The following is a 24443-nucleotide window of genomic DNA, read 5'->3' as shown; positions in this document are numbered from 1 at the left end:
TTGTGGTCGTTAAGAGGTATCGTATATGAATTTCATCAAAGATATGTACAATAAAACACAAGGTTTTCAAAAATAGTTTTTCCACATGGTTTGCTTGAGGCAGATTCCTCATTATTTGTCTTAATATTTACATAAATTGCACCCCTCCAATGGAAAGAGGACAGATCCATCTTTCATATGACACATTCATCTTGCATATATCTTGTACAACATTAAAGTTATGAAGTGGAGAATGTGAAAATTATATGTCTGAAACCACCAGTGGTTTCCCAGAGCAGAACAAGAAAACTGTGTTCTGATGAATATATTCGTGGCTTTGTACATTGGACCACACTAAGGCTAGACTTTTCCTCTTTTCATGCTTTGTTGCTGTGAGAAACCCACCCTTTCCACACTGTGCAATCCTTACCAATGAATCATCAATCACCTCTGTTCATTCACAGACATTTTAATCCCTTTAGGCTTAGGAAAATATGCATGACACCACAGTTAGCATGTGCCATGTGTCATCCGTCATTACAGAGGGCTTCATTTTTATATAATCTCTATTTTCACAAACAATAAAATAAATTAGGGGTTCTAAACATTCTTTATGCACCTGAATTTGGGTTAATTACTAAATTCATGTCATAGTGTTTTTCCACTCACTTTTGATAAATTTCAAAGTTGAACATGTTTAATAAGACATATGAATATATCTTTTCAAAAATAGGCACAGGGTGACACAGTAGACCTGTCGCTGTCACACAGCTCCAGGGTCTTGGGGATATGGGTTCAAACCTCACCTCAGGGTTACGGTCGGTGAGGAGTTAAGTGTGTTCTCAGAACAAAAACATAGGCATGTAGCTACACAAACGCACAGCTTATGGGACAGAAACAGGCCAAGGCTACACCATGACAGAAATAGAACACAGGACAGGGACAAGGCTGATGTACTTTATTTATTTTATCTAATAATTAATAGTACAAGGTGTCACGGTGGCTCAGCAGGTAATGTCGGAGTACCACAGCTCAAAGATCCTTAATTGAAAACCAATATATTTGCCCTTTTAACATGTCTGTGTGGTGTTGTTTATACATTACATCACTGATGATCATTACTAGCCTTGAAGTACCAATGCTCTAAATATTTGAAAATTTCCTCTGCTCAAAAACAGCTAAGGCAACTAATTAACTAATTACCAAGCCCCTCCTGAGATGAGCTACATGTTTTAGAGCAAGGAGAACATAGCATGCAGAGCAGTGGTACTTCAGGACCGGGAATGGGAACCACTGTGTTAGATGTATCAGCCGTAAAACACACGGTCAACACCACAGCTGAGTATTTCAGCTTTGAAACTGAAGTGCAGACAGACATATTTAGACAGACATGGTTTGTTACATCATAAACCAAAGGAAACAATCCTGTCAATTTCAGGGACAAGTCTTTTGAGCTACAAGAGAGTGGTGCAGGGTTAAGTGGCGATAGAGATGGGGACTAATAGCTATATTTAAAAATTGAAGGTGTAAAGTTATATTTATATATTTTAAATTATATTGGATTTTGTTTTTGAAATAACATTTATGTCTTGAGGGTTTATTCAGTGACTGGAGGGGATGTTGCAAGCGAAACACTTGGCTTTCTTTTTATAGCTTTCCCGTGGCTTGTCTTATGTGTTCTCAGATTTGACATTTGTATTTAGAGGAGCCCATGCTTGCTGTGTTTTAGAACTCTGAAGAGTCAGAATTTATGAAGCTTGAAAACTGGACTGAGCTGATTCCTAATTAAACTGTGATGTTACACAGGTATAGTTTGTTCATTTAGGTCTGAATCTTTGTCAAAACAATCTAAGTCTTTGTGATGCATACATTATGAAAGACAGAGTAACTGTGCATGTGGATTTGCTGAATACAGTGGTTTTCTTGTTAAAGCTGTGTATACTACTTCTCAATGATGATATATAAAAATAAAAATAATATAATACCATCATATAATACCACTTCAAATATTATTCAGTCAATTTACTCAAATAGAACTAATTCTGGAGCCAGTTGTTTAATTCATTATCAAAATAACCACCAGAGTTGAGTAAATAAAGTGCTGGCTCCAGTGGGCATAGCAAATCTACGGAATGCATACATGAATACTCTAGAGTCCTAGGATGTCTTCTTTAACCTGGCAGCCCAGCAGGTCATTACCCACACGAACACATTCAGCGAGATTGACCACTGAAACACAAACAGAATACAATACAATAAAACAAGCCTAATCATGGACCTGAATTAATGCTTGAGGCAGATGCATTAGGGCCTGTCTTAGAGTGGGTAACCTACCCAGCCACCAGAGGTCATACATCCCAAATCCTGAGCAATGAACTTGTACATTAGTAAAGGGGACCTCCAGCAGCCAAACAAGCGCAGCATAGCCATAGTCCAGAGTGCAGTTTCCCAGACAATATTTCTCAGTCAAAGAATGCACTTCTGCTGTCTTTTATTAAAATAATTATTTCTGAATAATGTTCTTGATTCTGTTCATTTTTAGCAATAGAGAATAAAATTCCTTAGTGCACCTTTAACTAAACTCGAATATTAAATAAGATTGAAGTATTTTGAACTGTTTTTTCAACAGTTGTTTCAGGATAAAGTGAGTTTACCGTTCTGGTTGCGGATCCATGTCACTGCTTTCATGGCCACGAACTGCCATTCAATCTGAGCATCCATCTTAAACCCATTTAACCAGATCAGAGCCAGAACTGTAGCCCAGACTCCCTTATCCACCTTAATACATAAACACACAACACATACAACATAAATATATGACATTTAATACAATATATTTAAACAATTCGTATATATGTAAAACACTTAAAAGTACGCAAACAGATTAGGCTAGTCACAGTTGTCAGTTAGGTTTCAGTGAACTTCACTTGTAAAGATTTTACAACATAATACCTGGAATTCTTACAAGCTCAGAAACCTTCTCTGCCAAGAATTTCACTTATAAATACCTCATGGTACACTTTCAGAAAAAAAGGTACAGTGCAGGTATATTATTGTTCCCAAAGGTGCAAAGAGTGTAAATGTACCTTTAAAGGTGACATTCACAATTTACACTTTTTATAAAAGTGTAAGGATTCTTCCTCACCATTTGCAAGTTAAACCTCAGCCACATACAAACAACAATCATTTTTTAGCCTCCAACATACTGTTCCACTTCAAAAAGACAAACCAGAAAGAACAGCATTCCCCACAACTGCAGAAGTCCCCTTTAAAAGGGCAAGAGTCCAGTTTTGTTCTCAAAACATACATTACATGCTCTTCTCCAGAAAGAGAATGTAATAAATAAATAAAAAACAGTCCTGGAGATTAAACTGGGCACATGTACCATTGTGGGTACCACCACAGTGGCAATATTTTTTGACTGTGAATCAAAGAAAATGTGATATGATAATGATATGATAATCTTTTCACATAGGCTTTAAAGGGGAACATATTAAATATATTAAACCACGTTCCCACAAGCCAACACAGTTCCCTGGGGTGTTAATTAAATGTCTGTAACAGACCTTGGGTAAAACACCATAAGGAACAAGCACCACAGCACCTTTCTCACATGGTCAGGATTGCTGTTTGCTGTGCCTGTTCATTAAATGCCCAGTACCATTTTACCCCAATGTGAGCGCATAGTAGTGAAAAGAGAATCTGCGATTGTTCATTCTCCATTCTTGCTGACAATTCTGTCAATTTTGCTGACTACTCTCATTTATCCATGCTTGTAGTTTGTTTTTTTTTCATTTAAGTTTACCTTTAGCTTAGCTCCCTCACATAAATGCAGGATCAGTGCTGTGATTGCACGTACAAATCTAAAGTCTCAGTAATTGATGTTAGAAGCAGAACAAAATCAGATCTAATTTTATTTAGTGTTTTCTTACTCAGACAAATCAGCAACTGACTTGGTGGTTTTATTTCACAGTTTGTGGTTTGGTAGGCTCCAGATCCCAAAATTAATGAGCAAATACAAAGAATTTTTTTTTTTTTTAAGTTTATGCTTTCTGTGTGAAGCCTGGATGATGTATTTCCTCATTTGTGTTTAGAGCAGATGAAATGTGCACTGTAATTATAAACTTTTGCCAGATAACAATGTCCTGTCTTTTCAGTGGGAACAGAGCTGAGGGAAAGGGCGCCACGGTGGCGCAGTCACACAGTTCCAGGGGCCTGTGGGTTGAGAGTTTGATTCCCGCTCTGGGTGACTGTCTGTGAGGAGTTGGTGTGTTCTCCCCTTGTCTGCGTGGGTTTCCTCCCACAGTCAAAAAACACACACTGATAGGTGGATTGGTGACTCAAAATTGTCTGTAGGTGTGAGTGTGTGAGTGAATGTGTATGTCTGTGTTGCCCTATGAAGGACTGGCGCCCCCTCCAGGGTGTATTCCCGCCTTGCTCCCAATGATTCCAGGTAGGCTCTGGACCCACCGCGACCCTGAACTGGATAAGTGGTTACAGATGAATTTTTATTGATGAATTTTTATTGAATATTTATTCATTATGAATTAATGAATGAATGAATGAGCTGACGGAAAATTCCTATTGGATAGTCCTTGTATTTGGGCTTAAGTTAGCAGGCTAAAATAATAAATTCTACTTTGTGTAATACCCTGCTGTTATTCAGTTATGCACTCAAAAGCAGTTGATACTATATTTAAAACCTTTTGTACAAAAAATAACCTATAAACATTTCAAACTTCAAACTTCAAGAGTGTTTTTCTACCATACTACAAAGAAAGATCCCTAAAAAGATTTTTTTTTTGTGTTATGAAATCTGTGTTCCTTAGACACATGCCCACACTCACCTGTGCAGGGGTCCGCTTGACCGCTTCCTCTTCTGTTTTTCCAAACACCTTCATCAGTGCACCATCCATTTCCCAGCAGCCTGAAGCCTGCTGGAGGGAGATAAGCTGCAGCAGGGTGTCTTCAACAGTTGGCAAACTTTGTAAAAATTCCATAGGTTTCCCACAGGTGTCAGAATAATATGCTGGAAATAAAAACAGAGACAAACGGGATTAATTTATTCACAGCTTCTTAAATGCAACTGTAAAGTCTAACTTGAATGCATGAATTAAGTTGAGTGAATATAATTTAAATTTTTTAATAATTTAAAGTTTAAGAGCAGATCCCTCCCATCAAGATGGCTTTGCTTAAAATAGGTTTAGTAACAGAATCTTACATTGCGTACTTGACACATTATAGTTTAGAAAATGAGTTCAATCTGCAGTTCAATCTCCTTGACTGCCAGGAAAAATGGAGGTGGAGGGAGTGAACGAAATACAGCATGACTGTTTTTCAACATTCATGGCTGATGTGCCCTTGTGCAAGGCACCTAAAAAACTATCATTCTTTTATTACTTACTAATTTCAGGATCTTCACAATATGCCATTCCCTCAGACGTATCAGACATACCTAACACAAACATATAAACACAGCATACTGTTATCTAAGTGTGTACAGACACAAGATAAAAGCACAAAAACAGCAGAAATTCTCTTAAAAACTCAGTGTGAAATCAACACTGACATGATGTAGGCACACTCCTCCTCAGTGGCAGTTGCTCACTTTAATATTTTCTTCAGTATATAAAAAAAAACAACAACCTATAATTCTTTTATTACTTACAAATTTCAAGATAATCACAATCTGCCATTGCACCAGACATATCAGACATACCTAACACAAACATATAAACACAGCATACTGTTATCTAAGTGTGTACAGACACAAGGTAAAAGCACAAAAACAGCAGAAATTCTCTTAAAAATTCTTAAAAATGTGAAATCAACACTGACAAAATGTAGGCACACTCCTCCTCAGCAGTGGTCCTTTCACAGCCTCTCCACTGCTCTTCTGAACAGCGATGAAGGCCGTGTGTGAGCTGCTCATTCCTGCCTCCACACTGAGCTCCACCACTCTGGCCTTTAAAGCCTCTTTCTCCACTCCCTCAGTCTGCTCTTCTCGTTCCAGGGAGCGAATCAGAGCACGAGCTGCCAGCCTGTGGATGGACAGTCTGTACGCGCACAGTGAAGTCACAGAAGTGCTATTTACCAATTTAGCTTGTGTAGCAGGTATTGAGTCAACAAATTAACATGGTATATTTATCATCAAATGTTTATAAAAAGATGGATGACTTGTTTTGACTGGCCAGTTTATCCTGAAGTCAGCTAAACCTATTGTCATCTTATCTTATATCATCTCATTGTAGTACTGGAAGAGGGACAAGAAATGAAATAAAATACATTCTTTGAGACAGTGGGGGGGGTGGGGGGTGGGGGGGGGTCATAGAGTGTAACTGAATATTACCCAGTATTCTCAGCGGGCTTGAGAGAGAATCCAAGTTTGTTGGTGACTTCTTGATCTGCTAGACGGTATTTCACTGTTACAGAGCCCTGAGAGTCTGAGCTTGGAATCTACAAACACAGAAAGAAGGGGTTGAGACTGGTTTCTAGCCAATAGTTTAAAAAAAGTCCAGAAGCAAACCATTAAAAAGTAAACAGCCTAAGTTGAACTGATTCATTATAGTTCCATTATTACTTTAAAAGTGATCTGATTCTCATTTTGCCAGCATTTTATCATGCAACAAGGATAACATTGGTCTAAGCCAACTAGTAAATTGCTGCTGGTAGCATTTATATGTATTTATTTATTTTTTGAAAAGTCACTTTGCACATATCAACAGATTATTAGTGAAACATGTCAGACACCACTGTATTCTAAAAGTAGAGACTTAAAAAAAAGTCTTGGGAATTGGAGTCTCTGGAGGCAGGAATGGCTAAAGCCTCAGTCATGTTTAAGGGAGGCATGACAATTTGATAAAAAATTCTCACCTTTCCTTTCAGCTGGGCATAAATCAGTGCCCTTTGACCCTGGAATAGTACATTAATGGGTGGACTCAGTCGGGTGGTGGACATGCCCTCTGGAACTGTCCACTCTTCAGTGATATCAACCACAGCCGGCTGTAGAGCATAGCGTAGAGACTGCATTACCTAGAATAAAGATTAAAAGGAAAAGATATTTTCAAATTCCTTCAACATAATTCAGATGATGTAACAGCATGAAGAGTTTTAAAATTTCATTTTATACATTTCTGATAATTCACTGCTTTACAAATTGAACATCATTCAGTCATTCATTGGCTGTAAACACATAAGCAGTTCAGGGCCATGGTGAGTCCAGAGCCCAATCAGACAGGGTGCCAGTCCTTCAAAGGGCGACACACACTCACACATTCATTCACATGCCTACAGAAACTGTTGTATCGGTAGGTGTGTTTTCTTAGTGTAATACTTAGGAATCCATTTTGCATGATTTCCTCTATTCTAATTCCTCTCCTGTTGTTTCTATATTTTTATTTGGTTCTAGTTTTATGTTCATGTTAACATTAGTGTTTTCATTATACACCATCTCTGCATGTGCACCCAACATTCCCTTGACACCTATCCTTACAATCAGCTGAATATATTACTGCCAGTTCATATAACAGAGAATAAATCTTATTTCATAACACAACTATAGAGTAGATTCATATTATTTCTGCTATTCGACACAGTTCTCCCTGGCTTTGCGCTGCATACTTTGGGCTGCATGCGGTCAGTGCCTGTGATAAACTGAGCGTGGCCACCTCCCTCCCGAGCCATTCCTGTGATGAGGGCAGTGCTCGCACCTTCACCGATCCCAAATGTGAAGCACCTGTTCAAATAACAACGGTTCAGTCATTATATCTACATCATTTATAAGGCCACTCTGTAATTCTTATAACAATGTGTTTGGGGTAAGAAAATAAAACTCTAAACAAAAGCTGGTATGGCCTTTAGGGATACAAGTCTGGATATCAGACTGGCTGAACTTCAAATCAGTTTTCTCTCTCTCCTCAGTCAGAATTCAAAATATACTGTGTTGCTAATATACACATATATTACAATGTACAATATGTACTTGTAAAGACAGTAATGTTTTATGAACTTTGTAAACCCTTAAGAATGTTCTACATAAAAATGACATAAACAATTATTAATCCTTAAATACTAAGTACTCAATTATAGTCTAACTGGGGATAAAAGATTGCAGTTTTGACTTATCCAGATTGTGGGAGTAGTTTGGAGAGGCTGTGGAGAATGATTTCTGGGCAGCCTTAAAGAGGTTCTGGAAAACACACTGATAGATCAGGAGGGGGATGGGGACACTGTTCAATCTGTGCTCAGCAAGGATGGTGAAACTGAACTTTGAAGGTTTTGTCAAGCTCTGGAAGGGGCACTTTGAGGAACTCCTAAAGCTGAGAGACATGCCTTGTAGGTAGGGCTAGAGGTGTCTGGGGTGTCAGGTTCCTTTTTTGGCAGATGTCATTGAGATATTTTGAAAGCTCTTTAGTGTAAAGCCTTTAAAGTGGATTGGAGAAATTCACCCAGAATGGCTGGAGGCCCTCAATATTGGGGGATGCCTTGGCCGACACTCGTCTACAATAGAGGTAGTGGTTCCCATTTTTTTTAAAAAAAGGTGACTGGATAGTGCATTTCAATATTCATGGAATCACACATATCAGCCTCCCTGGGAAAGTTTATGCCAAAGTTCTGGAAAGAAGAATGTACTGGATAGTCAAAACCAGGCTTCAGAAGGAACGATGTGGATCATGGTGAAGATCGACAAAATGTGTTTGAGGGAAGTAACAAACTCCCAGGTCCTTTTTTTATTTCATGAGCTAGTAACTGTAACTCTAATTTTGTGGTTCTAGACAAGGCATATAATCACGTTCCCTGATATATTGTGGGTTGTCTTTCTGGCTGCTTTGTATGCCTTCAGTGAAAACTTGCATAGTTTGCAGCCAAGTGTTAAAGCAGTCGGTATGTAAAACAGCATCTTCATGTCTGAGGTCATGGTTATCTCCCAGAATCCGATGGCATGCTTAGAGTAGAACTGCTGCTTAAATGAACATGTGCCAAGGTAGAGATAAGGTATTTATTGGTAAGTGCTTACACACCATAGATATACCTCCACCACCACACACCTCCAAAACCTGAACTATGCATTCCATGGGTCTGTTTGTCAAACTTGAATGGCTGAGCAGATACATTTATCCAGTAGTGTTTTCAGAGAGTATGAGTAAAATTATCCTGAGAGAGAGCACCTTGGCTTGAGCAATTTGAGAGAACAGTACACAGAGGATTTATTTTGAGTTCAATTTTTTTAAATGTGCACATTTAAATTGGTCTTTTTATGTCACATTTGGTCTCTTGCTTCCTATATATTTTTTGGATTTCAAAGAAATCCAGGATCAGAGCCTTTATTCAGGGAGATTTCAAAATTTGGAGGACAATCCTGTTCCATCCTTTGAGTCTTACGTATACTGCATAAACATTTTAAACAATTAACTTTCTAGTTTAAACTTTTCAAATCCAGCAATCTACATTTCCAAGAGTTGAACAACACATGCCTGTGGGAATCTGCATTTTCCCTCATAAGGGAAAAAATTTCTTTGGTATTCCAAACCTCTCCATCAGTGAAAATAAACACCTGCAGATAAAGAGAAGAATCTCTGATTAATATAGTTTTAATAAATAGAATGATCATTGTATTAGTGGCAACAGATTTGATCCAATGCAGAACATTTTTTTATTTTTCTTACACTAACATTACCAAACTATGAATACATTTGTTATTACTACAGTGGTGTGAAAAAGTGTTTATTCTTTTGCATGTTTGTCACTCTTAAATGTTTCAGATCATCAAACAAATTTAAATATTAGTCAAAGACAACACAAGTAAACACAAAATACAGTTTTTAAATGAAGGTTCTTATTATTAAGGGAGAAAAAAACCCCAAATCCTCTAACTCATCTCCTGTACAGCTCCCGGGATCATTTTTTTGGCTGCCTGATTTGTTTTATGAACCTCGTCTTATATTGTCTGTTTTGTTTTACGTTGCCTTCAAAGGACTCTTGTCATGGTTTTGTAATAGGTTTCATGTGTTTTGGTTTCTTTAATTTGGTTCTTTGCTTGGTGTTTCTGTTTTGTTTCTTGCATGCTTTCAGGGGTGGTATGTAATGCCTGGAATAGACTACACGATATTTTTGTCATGATGTTCACTATGTCAGATTAGCACTATACGTTTGTGTCGTGTCTTGTTCAGGAGACTGGCAACACTACACGTTTGACACAGACCATTCTTCATACACGTCATTGCGTGAGTTCAGTGTTTCTATTACTTGAGGTAATGTGTTAACATGTCAAGAGCATTTCCTCAGTTATGTTTTTCCACCTGACAGCTACAGCAGCAGCCTCCCTCTTTCTCTTCTCTGTGTTTTCAGATGCGTGCCAGACAGCGCTCTGTTCTCCTATTGGTTATCGTCAAAAAACATGCTGTAGGATATGTCAGACTAGGCGACATGATCAAAAAAATTCAAACATGCTAGATTTCTTGTCGTGGTGTCACCCAAATTCAGTTCCAACACTGGAAATTTGTCAGATAAAACAAAATCGTGCCAAAATCCGGCTAAATTTGTGTAGCCTGATCCCAGCATAACGTGTTTGTTTCTGTGCCGTGTTCTGTTTTGGTTCCTGGTTGTTTCCTTGTCATGTGATCTTCCTGCCCTCATGTTTCCTCTAGTCATGTGATTACTCTTCCCTCATCTTTCTAGTATCACGTGATTTGTTCCCAGGAGTTTCTTGTCTGTGGTGTCTTTTTATAGCCTGTGGCTATGTTTCTTATTTGTGGGTCATTGTCAGTCTTCTGTCCAGGGTTCAGTCTCAAAGTTTCTGTATTTTGTGTTAGCCTTTGTGTTTAGTATCTTTGCTTTGTGTTAATTGTCAAAGACATTAATCAGTGTAATTTTAAATGAAAGTATATAATGACGGCACGGTGGCCGTAGTCGGCAGCGGCAGCAGGTAGTGTCGCAGTCACACAGCTCCAGAGGCCTGGAGGTTGTGGGTTTGATTGCCGCTCTGGGTGACTGTCTGTAAGGAGTTGGTGTGTTCGCCCCGTGTCCGCGTGGGTTTCCTCCGGGTGCTCCGGTTTCCTCCCACAGTCCAAAAACACACGTTGGTAGGTGGATTGGCGACTGAAAATTGTGTGTGTGTGTGTCTGTGTTGCCCTGTGAAGGAATGGCGCCCCTCCAGTGTGTATTCCTGCCTTGCGCCCAATGATTCCAGGTAGGCTCTGGACCCACCACAACGCTGAACTGGATAAGTGGTTACAGATAATGAATGAATATAATGAACCAAGTACTATTCTTAATCTGAAAGAGATCTGAAATTATGAATTAACAAACTAAAACAAAACTAACAACTGAAGAGCAAAGCCAGGTTAAAAATACAAAACAAACAATAAGAACAACGAACAGCAAAAAATTGATACCACTGGAGAGAAAGCCCATCGGAGGTGCAGTCTTTGTAACGGTTTTTAGCATTCCTGAGGAGTTTTAGCTGCACATTCAGGGCGTGTCTCAAATTATTCACTATTCCCTACATAGTGCACTAACATTACATCTAAAGCATAATAGTGGGTTTAAAAGCAAACACAAAAAGTTTAAAATTAAGTCATGTAGCCATGGTTCAATATGGATAGTGTCATATTACAAGCTTTAGGCTAGTTGAAACAGCTAAGTTACCTCCCTAAGTGTACTACAAGTATGGTGTACTACAAAGGGAACATATGGAAATTTGAGATAGCTACAGTTCAACTGAGCACACTATACTAGAAAAAGACTCTTTTGGGCAGAAGTACGGTTATCTGATGCAGTGCAGTAGAGTTTCTTGTTGAGAAACTATAATTTGGCAGAAGGATTTCATAAATGTGTTTGATGCCTTTTTTAGAACTCTGTTTATTTATTTTGTGATTTATTACCCAAACTGTTGTATAAAAGCAAAAGAACACTCAAGGTCATGCGTTATGAACAGCACGGCTGATATGGACTATAGCACACGCTGAATCACAGCCGTGCTGTTATTTCACAATAATACACTCCCTGTCATGTTCTACTGCTAAATTATTTTAGTCAAAACTTTACATTTGTAGCACACATTAAAATAAATCTAAACTGGGTTTTGCTAAACAGGTGTGGGTGAAACCCTGGATTGTACTAATGGTGTCATGCAACAAGAAATCATCAGGTAAGAAATGATGTTACCTGTCTGGGATGATTAGGAATGCACTTCTGGCTGTAGACATGTTTTAGAGGCTGCAAAATCTCTGTGCCACCCATATCTGCTCCCATCTCCTTTACTCTATTCACAGCCTGCTCCATTGTCTCCTGAGTGTATTCTACACTGTTCCTAAAGACAGAAAATGCACACAGAACAGTCCTGCAAATTAACACAGTCCTAAATCATTTCCAGCCTTATAAAATTCAGTTTATGAACTGAGACTGTGTTATATTTTCATTTGAATGTGATATTTTAAATGTTTATTTACGGAAAGAAAGATTCATATTCTGAACCAAAGCCATAGATATTGAAGTAGCAGCCCAAAGGAAGACTTTTTAGCAGCAGGAGCAGAGTGTCCTAAAGACAAAGACCATTAAAAACTATATTCAACAAAGTTATTTTATTTTAATACTCCAAATAAAGCTACAATCAATTCTTACCCTGGCACTTTCTATGCGCATCTGTGCATGGTCACCGTGATGCATTGGACAGTCCATGCTGCCAGATCTGTCCATTACAAATACAAATTCACCACGAGATAATACAGATGACATCAGTGCCTCAGGGAACTCTGGGTACAAACTTAACATGACCACAAGGTCTCCCATTAGAGTTCCTAAAGAAAAATAGAATGGTTAGCAAAAAAAAAATAAATTAATTAAATTTAAAATAAAAAATAAATAAATAAAATAAACTTCAGAAACAAAACATAATAAAAGAAAGAAGAAAATAATCCAAGAAAGACATTAATAGCAGTTCTAAACAAATCAATTAATATATGAAAATTGTTTCTTATTACTCACACTGTCACTCATACATTCACATTAGTGGACAATTTCACACTGCCTATCCACCTACTAAAGTGTGTCATACTGTTGGTGAAAACTGTAGCACCCAGTGGAAGCCCACTGAGACACATGGATGACATGCTAAACTCTTAATAAAGACCTGAAATGAAGCTTGAATCCAGGACCTCAAGACCCTAGAACTGTACCTTTAAACTCAGTTTACACTGTACATACTTTTCTGATGCAAACCCCTACCTGGAACTGACCTGTTACTCACTCATTCAAATAGGTAGTAACATAATCTCTGTACAAAGAAAGACATGTATCTCCTTTTTTGTTTATGGATTTTTAGTTTTCCTCATTATTTGAAAACAGCAGCTGTCCTTCTTAATGAGTGGATATTTCATGATGAATGAAACAATAGAACTGCTCAGAAATCGGGACAAAATGTTTTATTTTGACTTCCACTGAAAGTTACTTTTTTGGAGATGCATGTTTTTATTGGACAGTGATGATATACATCTGTGTGTTTAAGATTAACTTAATGTTACTTTTAAGTCTGCAAGAGCTACGGATGGGTACACATTTGAAAGATATAGAAACAATAACTAGGAAACTTGTCAAAAATACATTCAATTATTAGTGTAACGGTTCATGGTTTACCTGTCTGTGCTGTCAGATCTCCTGCCTCCACTATAGCAGTGGGCTGGTGGGTGTTTAGATAATGTAGAAACAGCTCAACATCTCTGTCAAACTTATGACCTGCAGAGAGACTCACCTTAATGCGCGCGCACACACACACACACACACACACACACAAATAAAGTGTGTGAATATCTGAAAATGTTGTTTTTAACCATGATGTCAAAGTGTCAATTATTGTTACATAGTAAAGATGAAAATATACACCTTCATCACATCTGTCTTACATTATTAAAAACACATACCTTTGCAATGGTGTGGTCCGTGTTGAGGAACTGCAGAGGCTCAAGAGGACACTTGGACTCTACTTTAGAGATGGGGTTGGGAGAACTCACATGGACAGTAAGAGAGAGAGAGTAAGGAATATCTGATGGCGTTGATGTTATTTCTGACACAATTCCACCACCTGTACCTGAGAGAAAAAGGGTCCACAGATAAGGGCTCCTTAAAGGAGCTCTAGGTAAGTGTTCCTGGGCATGCCCTACAGTTGCAGAGTGTAATTCACTTTTACAGTACTGTCCTAAATTCAAATGTTACATAGCACAGTTTCTGCAGTGCTGAGCCTAGAGTAGCAAAGGCAGAGGATCTGTTCTTACTATTACAGATCAGTGACACATCACAATAATTTTCAAACTGTAATTTTAAGGTAACAAGAGCAAAGAGAAACATGTAGCCATTGTCACGGGTTTTTCTGACATTTCAGAAGCAGGAAAGCCCAAAACCCTTGTCATTGGAAGGTCTGGAGAAGCTTTTTTTGCTTCATATCAATGTCTTTGTTTACAATAATAACCAGTAATAAACTGTAAAATAAGTTTATTATTTGCTTTTGAACATTTCTAAAACCAAACACCTTAACATTTTATCAACCAAGTAATATACACTTGATAAAGGAGCAGGGCATCGCTAAAACTAGTTATTTATTAATGACTTACATTTCTATAAGGGTCCGACTGATTAAACTGTGCTGTAACAAATTCACAGCGTTGTTTATTTTGAGTAACACCTCGCTGTGGTGTTCTGACTTTAATAATCTGAAGATTTCACCCGTTTTCATGTAAAGTTAAACAAAAAGCTGTGCAAATGTAATTTACTTGTCAGAAAGTCAGTAATGGTGAGATTTGTCCATGTATTCGTGCCGTTGTAGGGACAGACAAGAAGACTTTCTGTTTGTTAAATATAGAGTAGAAAAGGCTGGGTCACAGAAACATTCTCCAAACTTAAAGAAGAGACTATGATAAATATTACCATAACAACATTCAACACATTTCTGTTCGAGGCCCCAGTAAAAGGGAAAAGGTGACCTCTGGTCACTGCCGAATGGTTCCAAACTTAGTTCTTGAACTGGAATGTGAAATATGGCTGAACTAACAACAGACGGTGTAGTGGCACCACCTTAATTTCTCTCTGTGAATACGGCTGAATTATCAGTTCCTACTCGCACATGCACGTTTCAACATTAAGTGTCAGTCAGCATATGCCTCTTCTTGATCAGCCCGGCAGGTGGTCCGACAAAAATAGAATAACAGCATAGCCATATTCTTATGCACACATTCAGCATGACTCCTTAAACTAAAACAAGTTATCTACTATAATATATGGCCTGGCAACACAATTGTACTGTGTATATCTCAGTAAAGAAAAGCTGATCAAGTCAATTTGAGTTGATTCAACTGAACCTATACTTAGATATACTTGGCTTGTCTCAGTGTTTCTTACTGTTTTTTCTTCATATTTTCATTTTCTTTCTAAATAAAATGAGATAGGTTTGGATCAGGTTGAGACAGAATTTTGTCATGCTACAGCCAGATTTAAACATGTGGGTTTAGGTTGCTATATTCAGGTTTGAATAAAACTTTGAATAAAACCGGTTCTGATGTGGTACCTGGTGGTGTGTATCGGGGGTTCAGTACCGCAGGTAAACAGAAGCGCAGGGCATCATCCGCCTGCACTGAGAGCTCAGTGACGTACACAAAGGTGACAGCAGCACTCTGTCCTGGAGGAAGACTCCCCACACTCAGCCTGAACACATCCACACTCTCTTCACTTTCCTCCAACAGAAAGGCCTGATCTCCTGAAGCGATCGCATCATCATACTCCTCTCGTGCCTGAGACACACACACACAAATCCACAAAACTGAAGCACAGCAGCTTCCATGTTTTTCAACTCAGAATGTAATGACACTGAATGTGTCTGTGAGATCTGAAAGGTTTAGTGCATTGGTTTATTATTCAAGGTATCCTCAATATCTAAAGTTATCTAAATATCTCCAGCTGTGTTTCCAAGTGGAAGCAGTGTTGTTTTCAATTCACTACAAATGTCTCAAAAGCTCAAACCATCTGCTATTTAAATAATCAAAGAAAATGAAAAGAAAATACTAACTACAGCAAATATTCATATTCACAGGAATTGTCTTAAGATTTAAAATGTTCTCTATATTTTAATTAATTAATTAATTAATATTTTAGTTGAATGAGTTTTAAATATATATATTTTACATTTGATTTCTATCATCCAAGTTGTAGGTGACTCTGACTCACCTCCTCTCTCTCCTTCACCTTCGCCACTATCTCCTTGTCTGCAATCTTTGCACTGAAGTGGCAGACAGAAGCGTCTGCAGGCATAGGGAACACAAACATGGCCTCCAGGGCACTCTCTTCTTCGTTGGCATACTGCAGTGTGGAGCTCACTGTAGCTACATGTCCCTGAACCAGTACATCCACTTCTATGCTCTTCAGAGGAACTGGACAAGAAAAACGTAGGAGTTTGGGTTGCGCAATTCAAACTCCAATGATTTTACACAAAAATGGAACCACATCACAAAAATGCTTAACAGAAAATGAGACATGGTTGTATATTATACATCAATAGTCACAGTGCCTAGTTCTCGAGGTCTAAGCCTACCTTCACCAGCTCCAGCCTTCCTTGTATGCCTGAAGATTTTAACTTAAAATTTTTATTTTTCAAACAGAAAACATTTCAGTTTTGAAATGCTTCTCTGAAAGTCTGGAAGGTAAAGGTGAAGGGAAGTTATATCAACAGTTTAAACAGTAATAAAGTTACAGTTCTGTACTTTTAAAATGAGATTACATACATCAGTCAAAACCAGTGGCGGATGCTGGTCTTTCAAGGAGGGGAAGCTCAGAACAGAATGAAAATGTAATGCCCCTTCGGATCTTTACACCAAAGGATCGCTGATTCACTCATTTCGCTGTCAATCAAAAAGGGATTCAGCCTCAGACAGATCATCCAATCATCATGCAGAAGCTGAGCGTCCAGGTCAGCCGAGGCCAGCCCACTGCCCCATAGACCCCCAGAGACGCTGAGTGTCTGATGGGCGGGACAAAGCCCAGCATTTATTCAATGACTCGTCTCGTTTCGCTGCACTTCACTGCTTCGCTATTGAACTCTGTGAACGCTCAGCGTCCTCATTGTTTAAATCACTGTGAAACTGGGGGAATGATTGAGAGGAAAGCTGCGTCTTTACCAGTGATAAGAAGCTGATTCTGAACAAAAGTTGAGCGCATTGTAGTGCATATTTATTCAATGACATGTACACACAACAGTATATATTTGATCACTTATTTTTTGACATTTTAGGGGAAGCTGAGCTTCCCTTGCAGTCTTAGAGCAATCGCCACTGGTCAAAATATTATGATCACCTCCCTAACATTCTGTTGGTCTTCACTGTCTTTCCTGCAACAACAACAACAACATATTAGATAAGTGGTCACAGTGTAGTCTATAATATTGAGTGTAAAAATGACTCACTCATGGCACATGATGACCTGAAAAACCTTAGTTTCAAAGTAACATTCACTGCTATGTAAAACTGTAATTTTTAAATCCAAAATATCAGTTAAGTGTCTAATGTAGTATGTATCTACAAAATATGGCATTATTGTACAATATTTCAGTAACATAACTGCCCAAATTGTATGATTAATGAAATAAAATAAAACATTGAAATATCTAATAAGCAGCACATACAGTTGTGCTCATAAATTTACATACCCTAGCAGAATGTGATTTTTTTTTTTTTAAACAGAGAATATGAATGATAATGGAGCTCCTGTGATCCTGCCCTCTGAGGTCCGGCCTGTCATCCTGCCCTCTGTCCATTCATTTTACAGTCCAAACCCACTGCTGCCAGGTCTATAAACCTAGTGCCTTGCAGCCATGAAATGACAAAGTGATCATAGTTAATGTCATATTTTACCGGACCCAAAAAGCCCCATTGCCCTTCTAAAAATCTCCATGACCAGAGACAAAATGTAAAATGAGAGGAAATATTGGCCTTGTGTTTGAAATGTGGAGACAGTTTAGAACATAGGTAGTGTTTGCTGTGTACTACCAAGTTTGTTTTTACAAACAGGGTGCTGTGGCAGGTTCGGATTTTCCTCTGTCCTTTTGGCACACACACTCCTGCTGGCATGCTGAACTGGAGAGCTCTGTCTAGGATGACCCGCTTTAACCAAGTGCGCACTGTAACTGGTGTGATTACGCGCTTCCTTCATTTTGAATTTTTTATTTTTTTTATGCACACATAAGACAAAATTACTCCAATTTACTGGAGTAAAAAGATTTTTGACTTGGAAATGTTGTGAAGTTAATGTAAGAAGTTGGCCAAAATAAAAAATATATATATTAAAATACTCCAGTAAAATGCAGTTACTACTCAAGTACAGTAACGAATAACATTTATTTTGTTACTGTCCACCACTGCTGTTTTGCTGATAATACAAAGGACTTGCTGGACTTAATGTGTGCATTTCTTTTTTCTGTTTTCCTTTTGTAAATATGTTGAAATAGCTTTAACATCTCGTAAAATTATGAATCTATATAGATATAACCTACCATTCAGAAGTTTAGAATCATTTTTCAAAAGTTTGTAGTCAATATTCTCAACAATATAAAACCTACTTACTTCAGTTAAATTGTGTAAAATGTTTATATTCTATATTTAAATGCTAATCATCTGCAAATTTAGCTTTCAACTAATTAGTAGGGCACTAAAATGCTGTAAAGAAAAATGAATAATTGTTCAGAATGATGAACTGTAGATGATTTTTAAATTACAGAGATATGTTATGTATTGGTCACGTGATGAAGCAGGAGAAAAAGCAAATAAAAGGGGTTGTAAGCTGTACGCAGGAAAGGACGGCAAGTTGTGAGTTGTTACGCTCAATAAATTACGTTGATTTAATTCAGAGTGTCAAATCTAATTATAGTATTGATGCGGACACACAACAACGGCGACAAGGATGCTGAAATGGACACTTTTGTGAGTGAAAACAAAGGTTTGATTAGTTAAAAAATAAATAAATAAATAAAATAATAAGCTGACATGGACAAGCCGGGGCTATCACCATTTGCTTGTTACACGGATCCAGTGACTCTTGGACCAAGATGGACATGGTGGCAGATGTCGTTCGAGTTATATGCAGATGGCAATGCCACCCAGAGCATGAAGGAGACCTCAGACTCTCAAAGTGATGACCACAGCTTCAGGACCAAGAGCCCAGAACCTACAGCGGGTCAATGAGCATAATTCATTAATAATAATTAATTCCAGCTAATACTGCTATATGAGCGGCACGGTGGCGCAGCAGGTAGTGTCGCAGTGCTCCAGGGACCTGGAGGTTGTGGGTTCGATTCCTGCTCTGGGTGACTGTCTGTGAGGAGTTGGTGTGTTCTCCCCGTGTCCGCGTGGGTTTCCTCTGGATGTTCCGGTTTCCTCCCACAGTCCAAAAACACACGTGGATTGGTGACTCCAAAGTGTCCGTAGGTGTGAATGTGTGTGTGTATCTGTGTTGCCCTGTGAAGGACTGGCACCCCCTCCAGGGTGCATTTCCCCGCCTTGCGCCCAATGATTCCAGGTAGGCTCTGGACCCACTGTGACCCTGAATTGGATAAGCGGTTACAGATAATGAATGAATGAATGAATAATTCTGCTATATAATATTTAATGTCATCTAACATGATGACCTACTTGTCCAAGCTAAAATTAGACAGGTAAAGACACTACATATTATTTAATGACTCCCAAACTTGGAGCTTAGCAAAATGAATTAACTAATTAATTATTAATCAAATAATAACTAATTATCACTGACTCTGCTATGTAGTGCTTATGCCACCGTAACGTGTGCATACTATTTCCATTACATTGTCATGAATTGCTGTGATTGTTTCCTTTGCTTGCCATGTGTGTAGAAGCACATGGCTCTTTGCTTTGTTTTTGTTCCGGTCTCCCGTGTCTCTGCCTTAGCTCCTTTGTAGCCCTGCCACCTTGTTATCTGTCACAGCTGTTCCTAGTCAGTAGTATGTATTTATGTTCCTGTGTCTCAGACTTTCTTTGGTGGACATTTCCCTTCCTTGTGCGTTGTGTGGGCCTTTGGTCTGTCTCTCTGTCTCATTTCCCTATCTTTCTAATCAGTTAGTAATTCTCTCTCTCTTTAGTATAAGTATTAAGTATCTCTATCTCAACTACCCTTTCTTGTGCTTTCTTGGACTAGCAGGTTTCAGTAGCAGATACATAACACAGTTTGCAACACTATCTGAGCCACTAAGGTGCTTGACTTGAAAATAGATTACATTTAAATTTGGGCCAAAGCAAAAACAGTCATTTCAAGCTTTAAAATCTGAGTTAGCAAAAGCAGATACCTTAGCGTATTTCGACAAAGAAGCCCAAACCAAAGTAATAGCTGATGCAAGCCCTATAGGTCTAGGTGCAGTGCTAGTACAAAAACAGAATGGGGAGGAGGTGCCAGTATGCTATGTAAGCCATAGCTTGACAGAGTGTAAGCGGAGGTATTCTTAAACCGAAAAGGAAGACTTAGCAGTAGTATGGGCATGTGAAAGCCTATATCCATATGTATATGGAAGAAAATTTGACTTAGTTACCGACCTCAAGCCATTGGAAGTCATATATTGTCAGCGATCCAAACCATGTGCCCGTATTGAAAGATGGGTTCTCAGACTACAATCTTATGACTACCTCGTCGTATACATTTCAGGAAAACAAAACATTGCAGACTCACTATCCAGACTATTTGCTAAGGGGACACAAAAGGAGATGCACAAACATGAGTCGGAGTATGTGAGATTCATAATAGTAAATGCAACACCCAAATCACTAACCACAAGAGAGGTAGAGGAAGCTTCTGCCATAGAACCAGGATTAGCAGAAGTGTGCAAAAAGATTGAGAATGGACATTTTGAAAATTGCAAGCCTTACGCACCTATTGCAAATGAACTGTGTGTAATAGTATGCATAGTTTTGTGTGGAACTTGTGCTACCAGAAAAATTTCAAGCAAAAGCACAGGCACTAGCTCATGAAGGACACTTAGGTATACTATGGACAATACAGCACCTCAGAACAAAATTGTGGTTGCCTGGCATGGACAAAGCAGCTGAAAAATATTGCTCCAGGGACCTGGAGGTTGTGAGTTCAATTCCTGCTCCGGGTGACTGTCTGTGAGGAATTTGGTGTGTTCTCCCCAGTCTGAGTGGGACCATTGGGACCATTACCAACAAACCACTCTATCCTTGTTGTAGTAGATTACTACAGTCGCTATTATGAATATGAGGTTTAACGTCCACAACCGGTGACAAAGTAATTGACTGTCTTGAATCTATATTCAGTAGACATGGACTACCAGTTACCTGCAAATCAGACAATGGACCACAGTTCAAATCAAATTTGTTCAGACTTTTGTGATACAAATGGAATCACACATATCAAAACAACACTAAAATGGGCACAGGCCATTGGAGAAGTAGAATGCAAAAATGCAATACTGATTAAAAGAAATAGGACTGCTCATGCAGAAAGACTGGACTGGAAGCGAGAATTGAGAAAATATGTTACCGTTTATCGCACTATTGAGCATCCTATTACAGGGAAAAGTCCAGCAGAACTCCTGTTTAACCAAAAAATAAGAGGTAAATTACCGGACATGTGCGAGTCAAACACAACATCATTAAATGTTCGTGACAGAGATGCTGAACAAAAATGAAAGGCTAAACTGCAGATGAGAGAAGAGGAGCCCCATACTCAAAAGTGGACATAGGAGACACAGCATTGGTTCAACAAAACAAAGTGGACAAGTTTACAACACCATTCAACGCAACACCACACAAAGTTGTGAGCAAATCTGGAAACCAGGTTGTTGTTCAATCATCAACTGAAGTAAGTTATGGTTCATTGTTTTTTCACAGCCTTTGGCGAACCCAGACCCAGTGGAATCTGAAATGTAGCCAGTGATTTCATTAGGTGTAGGGTGGCCAGGAAACTCCAAACCCACTGCAAATTAAAACAAGCTGCAAAAGCAAAAAACACATCCATCAAAACAACAACACCTTCATTAAAAAATGTGATGCAAGTTCAGAAAACAAATGCAAGCTCAGAAACACAATGCTAGTCGAGAAATGCTGCACATCCAGTCACAACACATCTGAGGTTTTCTGGAGGACCCTGAAAACTGCTGCATCATTTCTGACTGCTGGTGTGTATCAGACTATACACTCCAAAAACAAGTATAATTTCAGGGGCAGTGGCAATGCTCAAAACCCTGGACAGTAAAGCCTGATACACATCAAATTTATTTTGGTGACATGTCTTGGTGTGTATATGTTATCTGCTAATTTAGTCTTTCCAGGGGAGGATTTTATACGGGGAGTAGAAGTTTGGCAATGCTATTTTGACAGCTGCCAAAATTGTAAACACCTCTCTCCAATCTGTACTTCCGTGTATAGTCTGATACACATCAAGTTTCTTTTTATTGTCGAGACATTTTTAATTAAAATATCCTGTGTTCTACACCCACTATTAAACCAAACTGTATTGAGTTTATTAAATGCAATACAACTCATGCTTAGGTGCTGTTCTGGTGTTTGTTGTGAAGGAAATAAAGCATAATACTCCATAAAAACTTGAATTGCGAGTGTAATCTGTTGTGCCAGTGCTGCTTGGTGATGCGCATGGAATCAGTTACTAACGGGGCTTTTGTTCTGTGTTTTTAGAAGTGCAGCAAATTTCAGGGTCCTAAAGAAAGGTTCTGTTGTGTTGTGACTGGATTTGTAGCGTCTGTGATATATTTATTGTGCTCTGTATAATGTGCTTTGTGTAAAATGCAGTTGGTTCTGAATAATTTAATTGAGTGGAGCTTAACTGCAGTAAAAATGTGTGTGGAACGTATATAAACCTGCATAATACTTTTTTGCAAAATTATTTTTTATTAAATTGCATTCTGGATTTTATTGTGATTGTTTTGTATTGATATTTATTATGTTTGTGTAATTCTTGTAGTAATGTTTGCATCATTCTAATTTTGCAAACAAAAATATCCCATAAATAAATTATCATATAATTATGCTAAAATATGTAAAAAAAAATGAATGACATAGTTTTATGTCATAACTATGATGTTCCTAGAATCGCCCCTGATTCAGACATTACATGTATTATTATTATTGGAGAATGGGACCCAGCAAGCCCTGGGGGGAACAGGTTGATTCTGTAAAATCTGGAGAAGTCAAAGGTGAGGAACAAAATGCAACTGCAGGAGCATTTGCTGTGGAACAAGTACAATAACCTAAATTTTCTTTAAAATAAGCGAGAGCGTTGACCTACCAGGTTCATTTTTGTTGGTCAATAATCCACAGTTCACCATCTTGTCTCTTTCAGAAGATCCTGTGACACAATGTGGGCGTGACCTAAATTCAACAACAAACAGACACTGTTTATCAGCGTTGTTTACAGCGAGGTTTAACTCATCTCTCAGTAACGACTAACAAACGGTTAGAAAACTGTAAACAGAACCAGACCTTTCTGCTCCTCAGTGAACTCCAAAACAGATAAAAACGCAGCAGATGGTGGTGTTGTGGTGGGTGAAAACCGAGAAAGTGAAAGTTAAATTGAAGTCTTACTTTTATAGGTTCCTCTGAGCGCTGCAGTGGTGTTGAATTAAATGTGAGTGAATTCAGAGTCCGACTCGGAGCTCACAGACCCCTCAGAGTGATTTAGCAGCTGTTTATATTCAGATATTACAGCGAGAGGCCGGGGCTGATATCCTCCACGTCCACTTCCACACGCACACACTCAGAGCGAGAGAGAGAGAGAGAGAGAGATCAACAACACCTCATAAACCCCGTGCTCTTCATAGGAACTAGATCAGATCACTTTGCCACTTTGGCTGTCACTAAAAGCCAGGGATTTCGAGTATGACGTGTTATTGTGGGTGTGCTTTTGGGCGGGGCTTTTTGGCAGGGAGGAGCATTGTAAGGGTCAACACTCATGCGCAGTTAGAACCCGCACATTTGAAGAGAAGAGACTGAGAGGATAACGTGGTTCATTGCATCGGGCAACTCGATTACGAACAATAAAGGTTAAAATTTCATTTCCTGAGTTCACGTGGGTTTTAGGGTTTGTACTTTTGTTTAATGCTGCGATATTGCCGTTTAAACACATATTCGGTATTGAAACACCTGGATAGTCCATCTGTTGTTTCATGTCATTACAGTTTATAGTGGCTATGTACTACATTCAGTACCCAAACACCTGGATAGTCCATCTGGTGTTACATGTCAGTACAGTTTATAGTGGCTATGTACTACATTCAGTACCCAAACACCTGGATAGTCCATCTGGTGTTACATGTCAGTACAGTTTATAGTGGCTATGTACTACATTCAGTACCCAAACACCTGGATAGTCCATCTGGTGTTACATGTCAGTACAGTTTATAGTGGCTATGTACTACATTCAGTACCCAAACACCTGGATAGTCC

At 38.6% G+C, this 24443-nt stretch overlaps 1 protein-coding gene across 7 annotated transcripts; it reads right to left on the bottom strand.

Moving 5' to 3' along the window:
* Nucleotides 1-453: 453 nt before the first annotated feature.
* Nucleotides 454-23843, bottom strand: LOC136693947 (von Willebrand factor A domain-containing protein 5A-like). 7 transcript variants are annotated; one of them, XM_066667232.1, is made up of 20 exons: nucleotides 23287-23369; nucleotides 16743-16859; nucleotides 16553-16654; nucleotides 16189-16391; nucleotides 15533-15755; nucleotides 13896-14062; nucleotides 13612-13726; nucleotides 12601-12776; nucleotides 12429-12517; nucleotides 12145-12289; nucleotides 9453-9532; nucleotides 7600-7714; nucleotides 6853-7011; nucleotides 6329-6435; nucleotides 5818-6035; nucleotides 5648-5698; nucleotides 5384-5434; nucleotides 4827-5008; nucleotides 2634-2757; nucleotides 457-2208 (listed from the first exon to the last, which is right to left on the bottom strand). In XM_066667232.1, the coding sequence occupies exons 4-20, from the start codon at nucleotides 16285-16287 to the stop codon at nucleotides 2129-2131; spliced, it is 2181 nt and encodes a 726-aa protein (XP_066523329.1). In that variant the 5' UTR covers nucleotides 16288-16391; nucleotides 16553-16654; nucleotides 16743-16859; nucleotides 23287-23369; the 3' UTR covers nucleotides 457-2128. The 7 variants fall into 7 exon arrangements, with proteins under 7 accessions (XP_066523325.1, XP_066523323.1, XP_066523324.1 ...); XM_066667226.1 differs by lacking the exons at nucleotides 16553-16654; nucleotides 16743-16859 and adding an exon at nucleotides 23583-23843 and having other exon boundaries at nucleotides 455-2208; XM_066667227.1 differs by lacking the exons at nucleotides 16553-16654; nucleotides 16743-16859 and adding an exon at nucleotides 23481-23499 and having other exon boundaries at nucleotides 455-2208.
* Between the last annotated feature and the right edge of the window lie 600 nt (nucleotides 23844-24443).

Source organism: Hoplias malabaricus, chromosome 4, assembly GCF_029633855.1.
Source record: "Hoplias malabaricus isolate fHopMal1 chromosome 4, fHopMal1.hap1, whole genome shotgun sequence".
NCBI lineage: Eukaryota > Metazoa > Chordata > Actinopteri > Characiformes > Erythrinidae > Hoplias > Hoplias malabaricus.
The sequence above is the reverse complement of the archived record's forward strand: the minus strand, read 5'-3'. Positions and strand labels throughout refer to the sequence as shown.

Bases quoted from the DNA above. Each gene is read 5' to 3' on its own strand.
- LOC136693947 (XM_066667226.1), bottom strand. From the start codon at position 23,326: ATGGTGAACTGTGGATTATTGACCAACAAAAATGAACCTG. The intron at 12,518-12,600 runs GTAAGAATTGAT...CTTTGTCTTTAG, and splicing joins TGCGCATAGAAAGTGCCAGG to GACACTCTGCTCCTGCTGCT. The intron at 5,009-5,383 runs GTAAGTAATAAA...TTTTATTTCCAG, and splicing joins TTGTGAAGATCCTGAAATTA to CATATTATTCTGACACCTGT.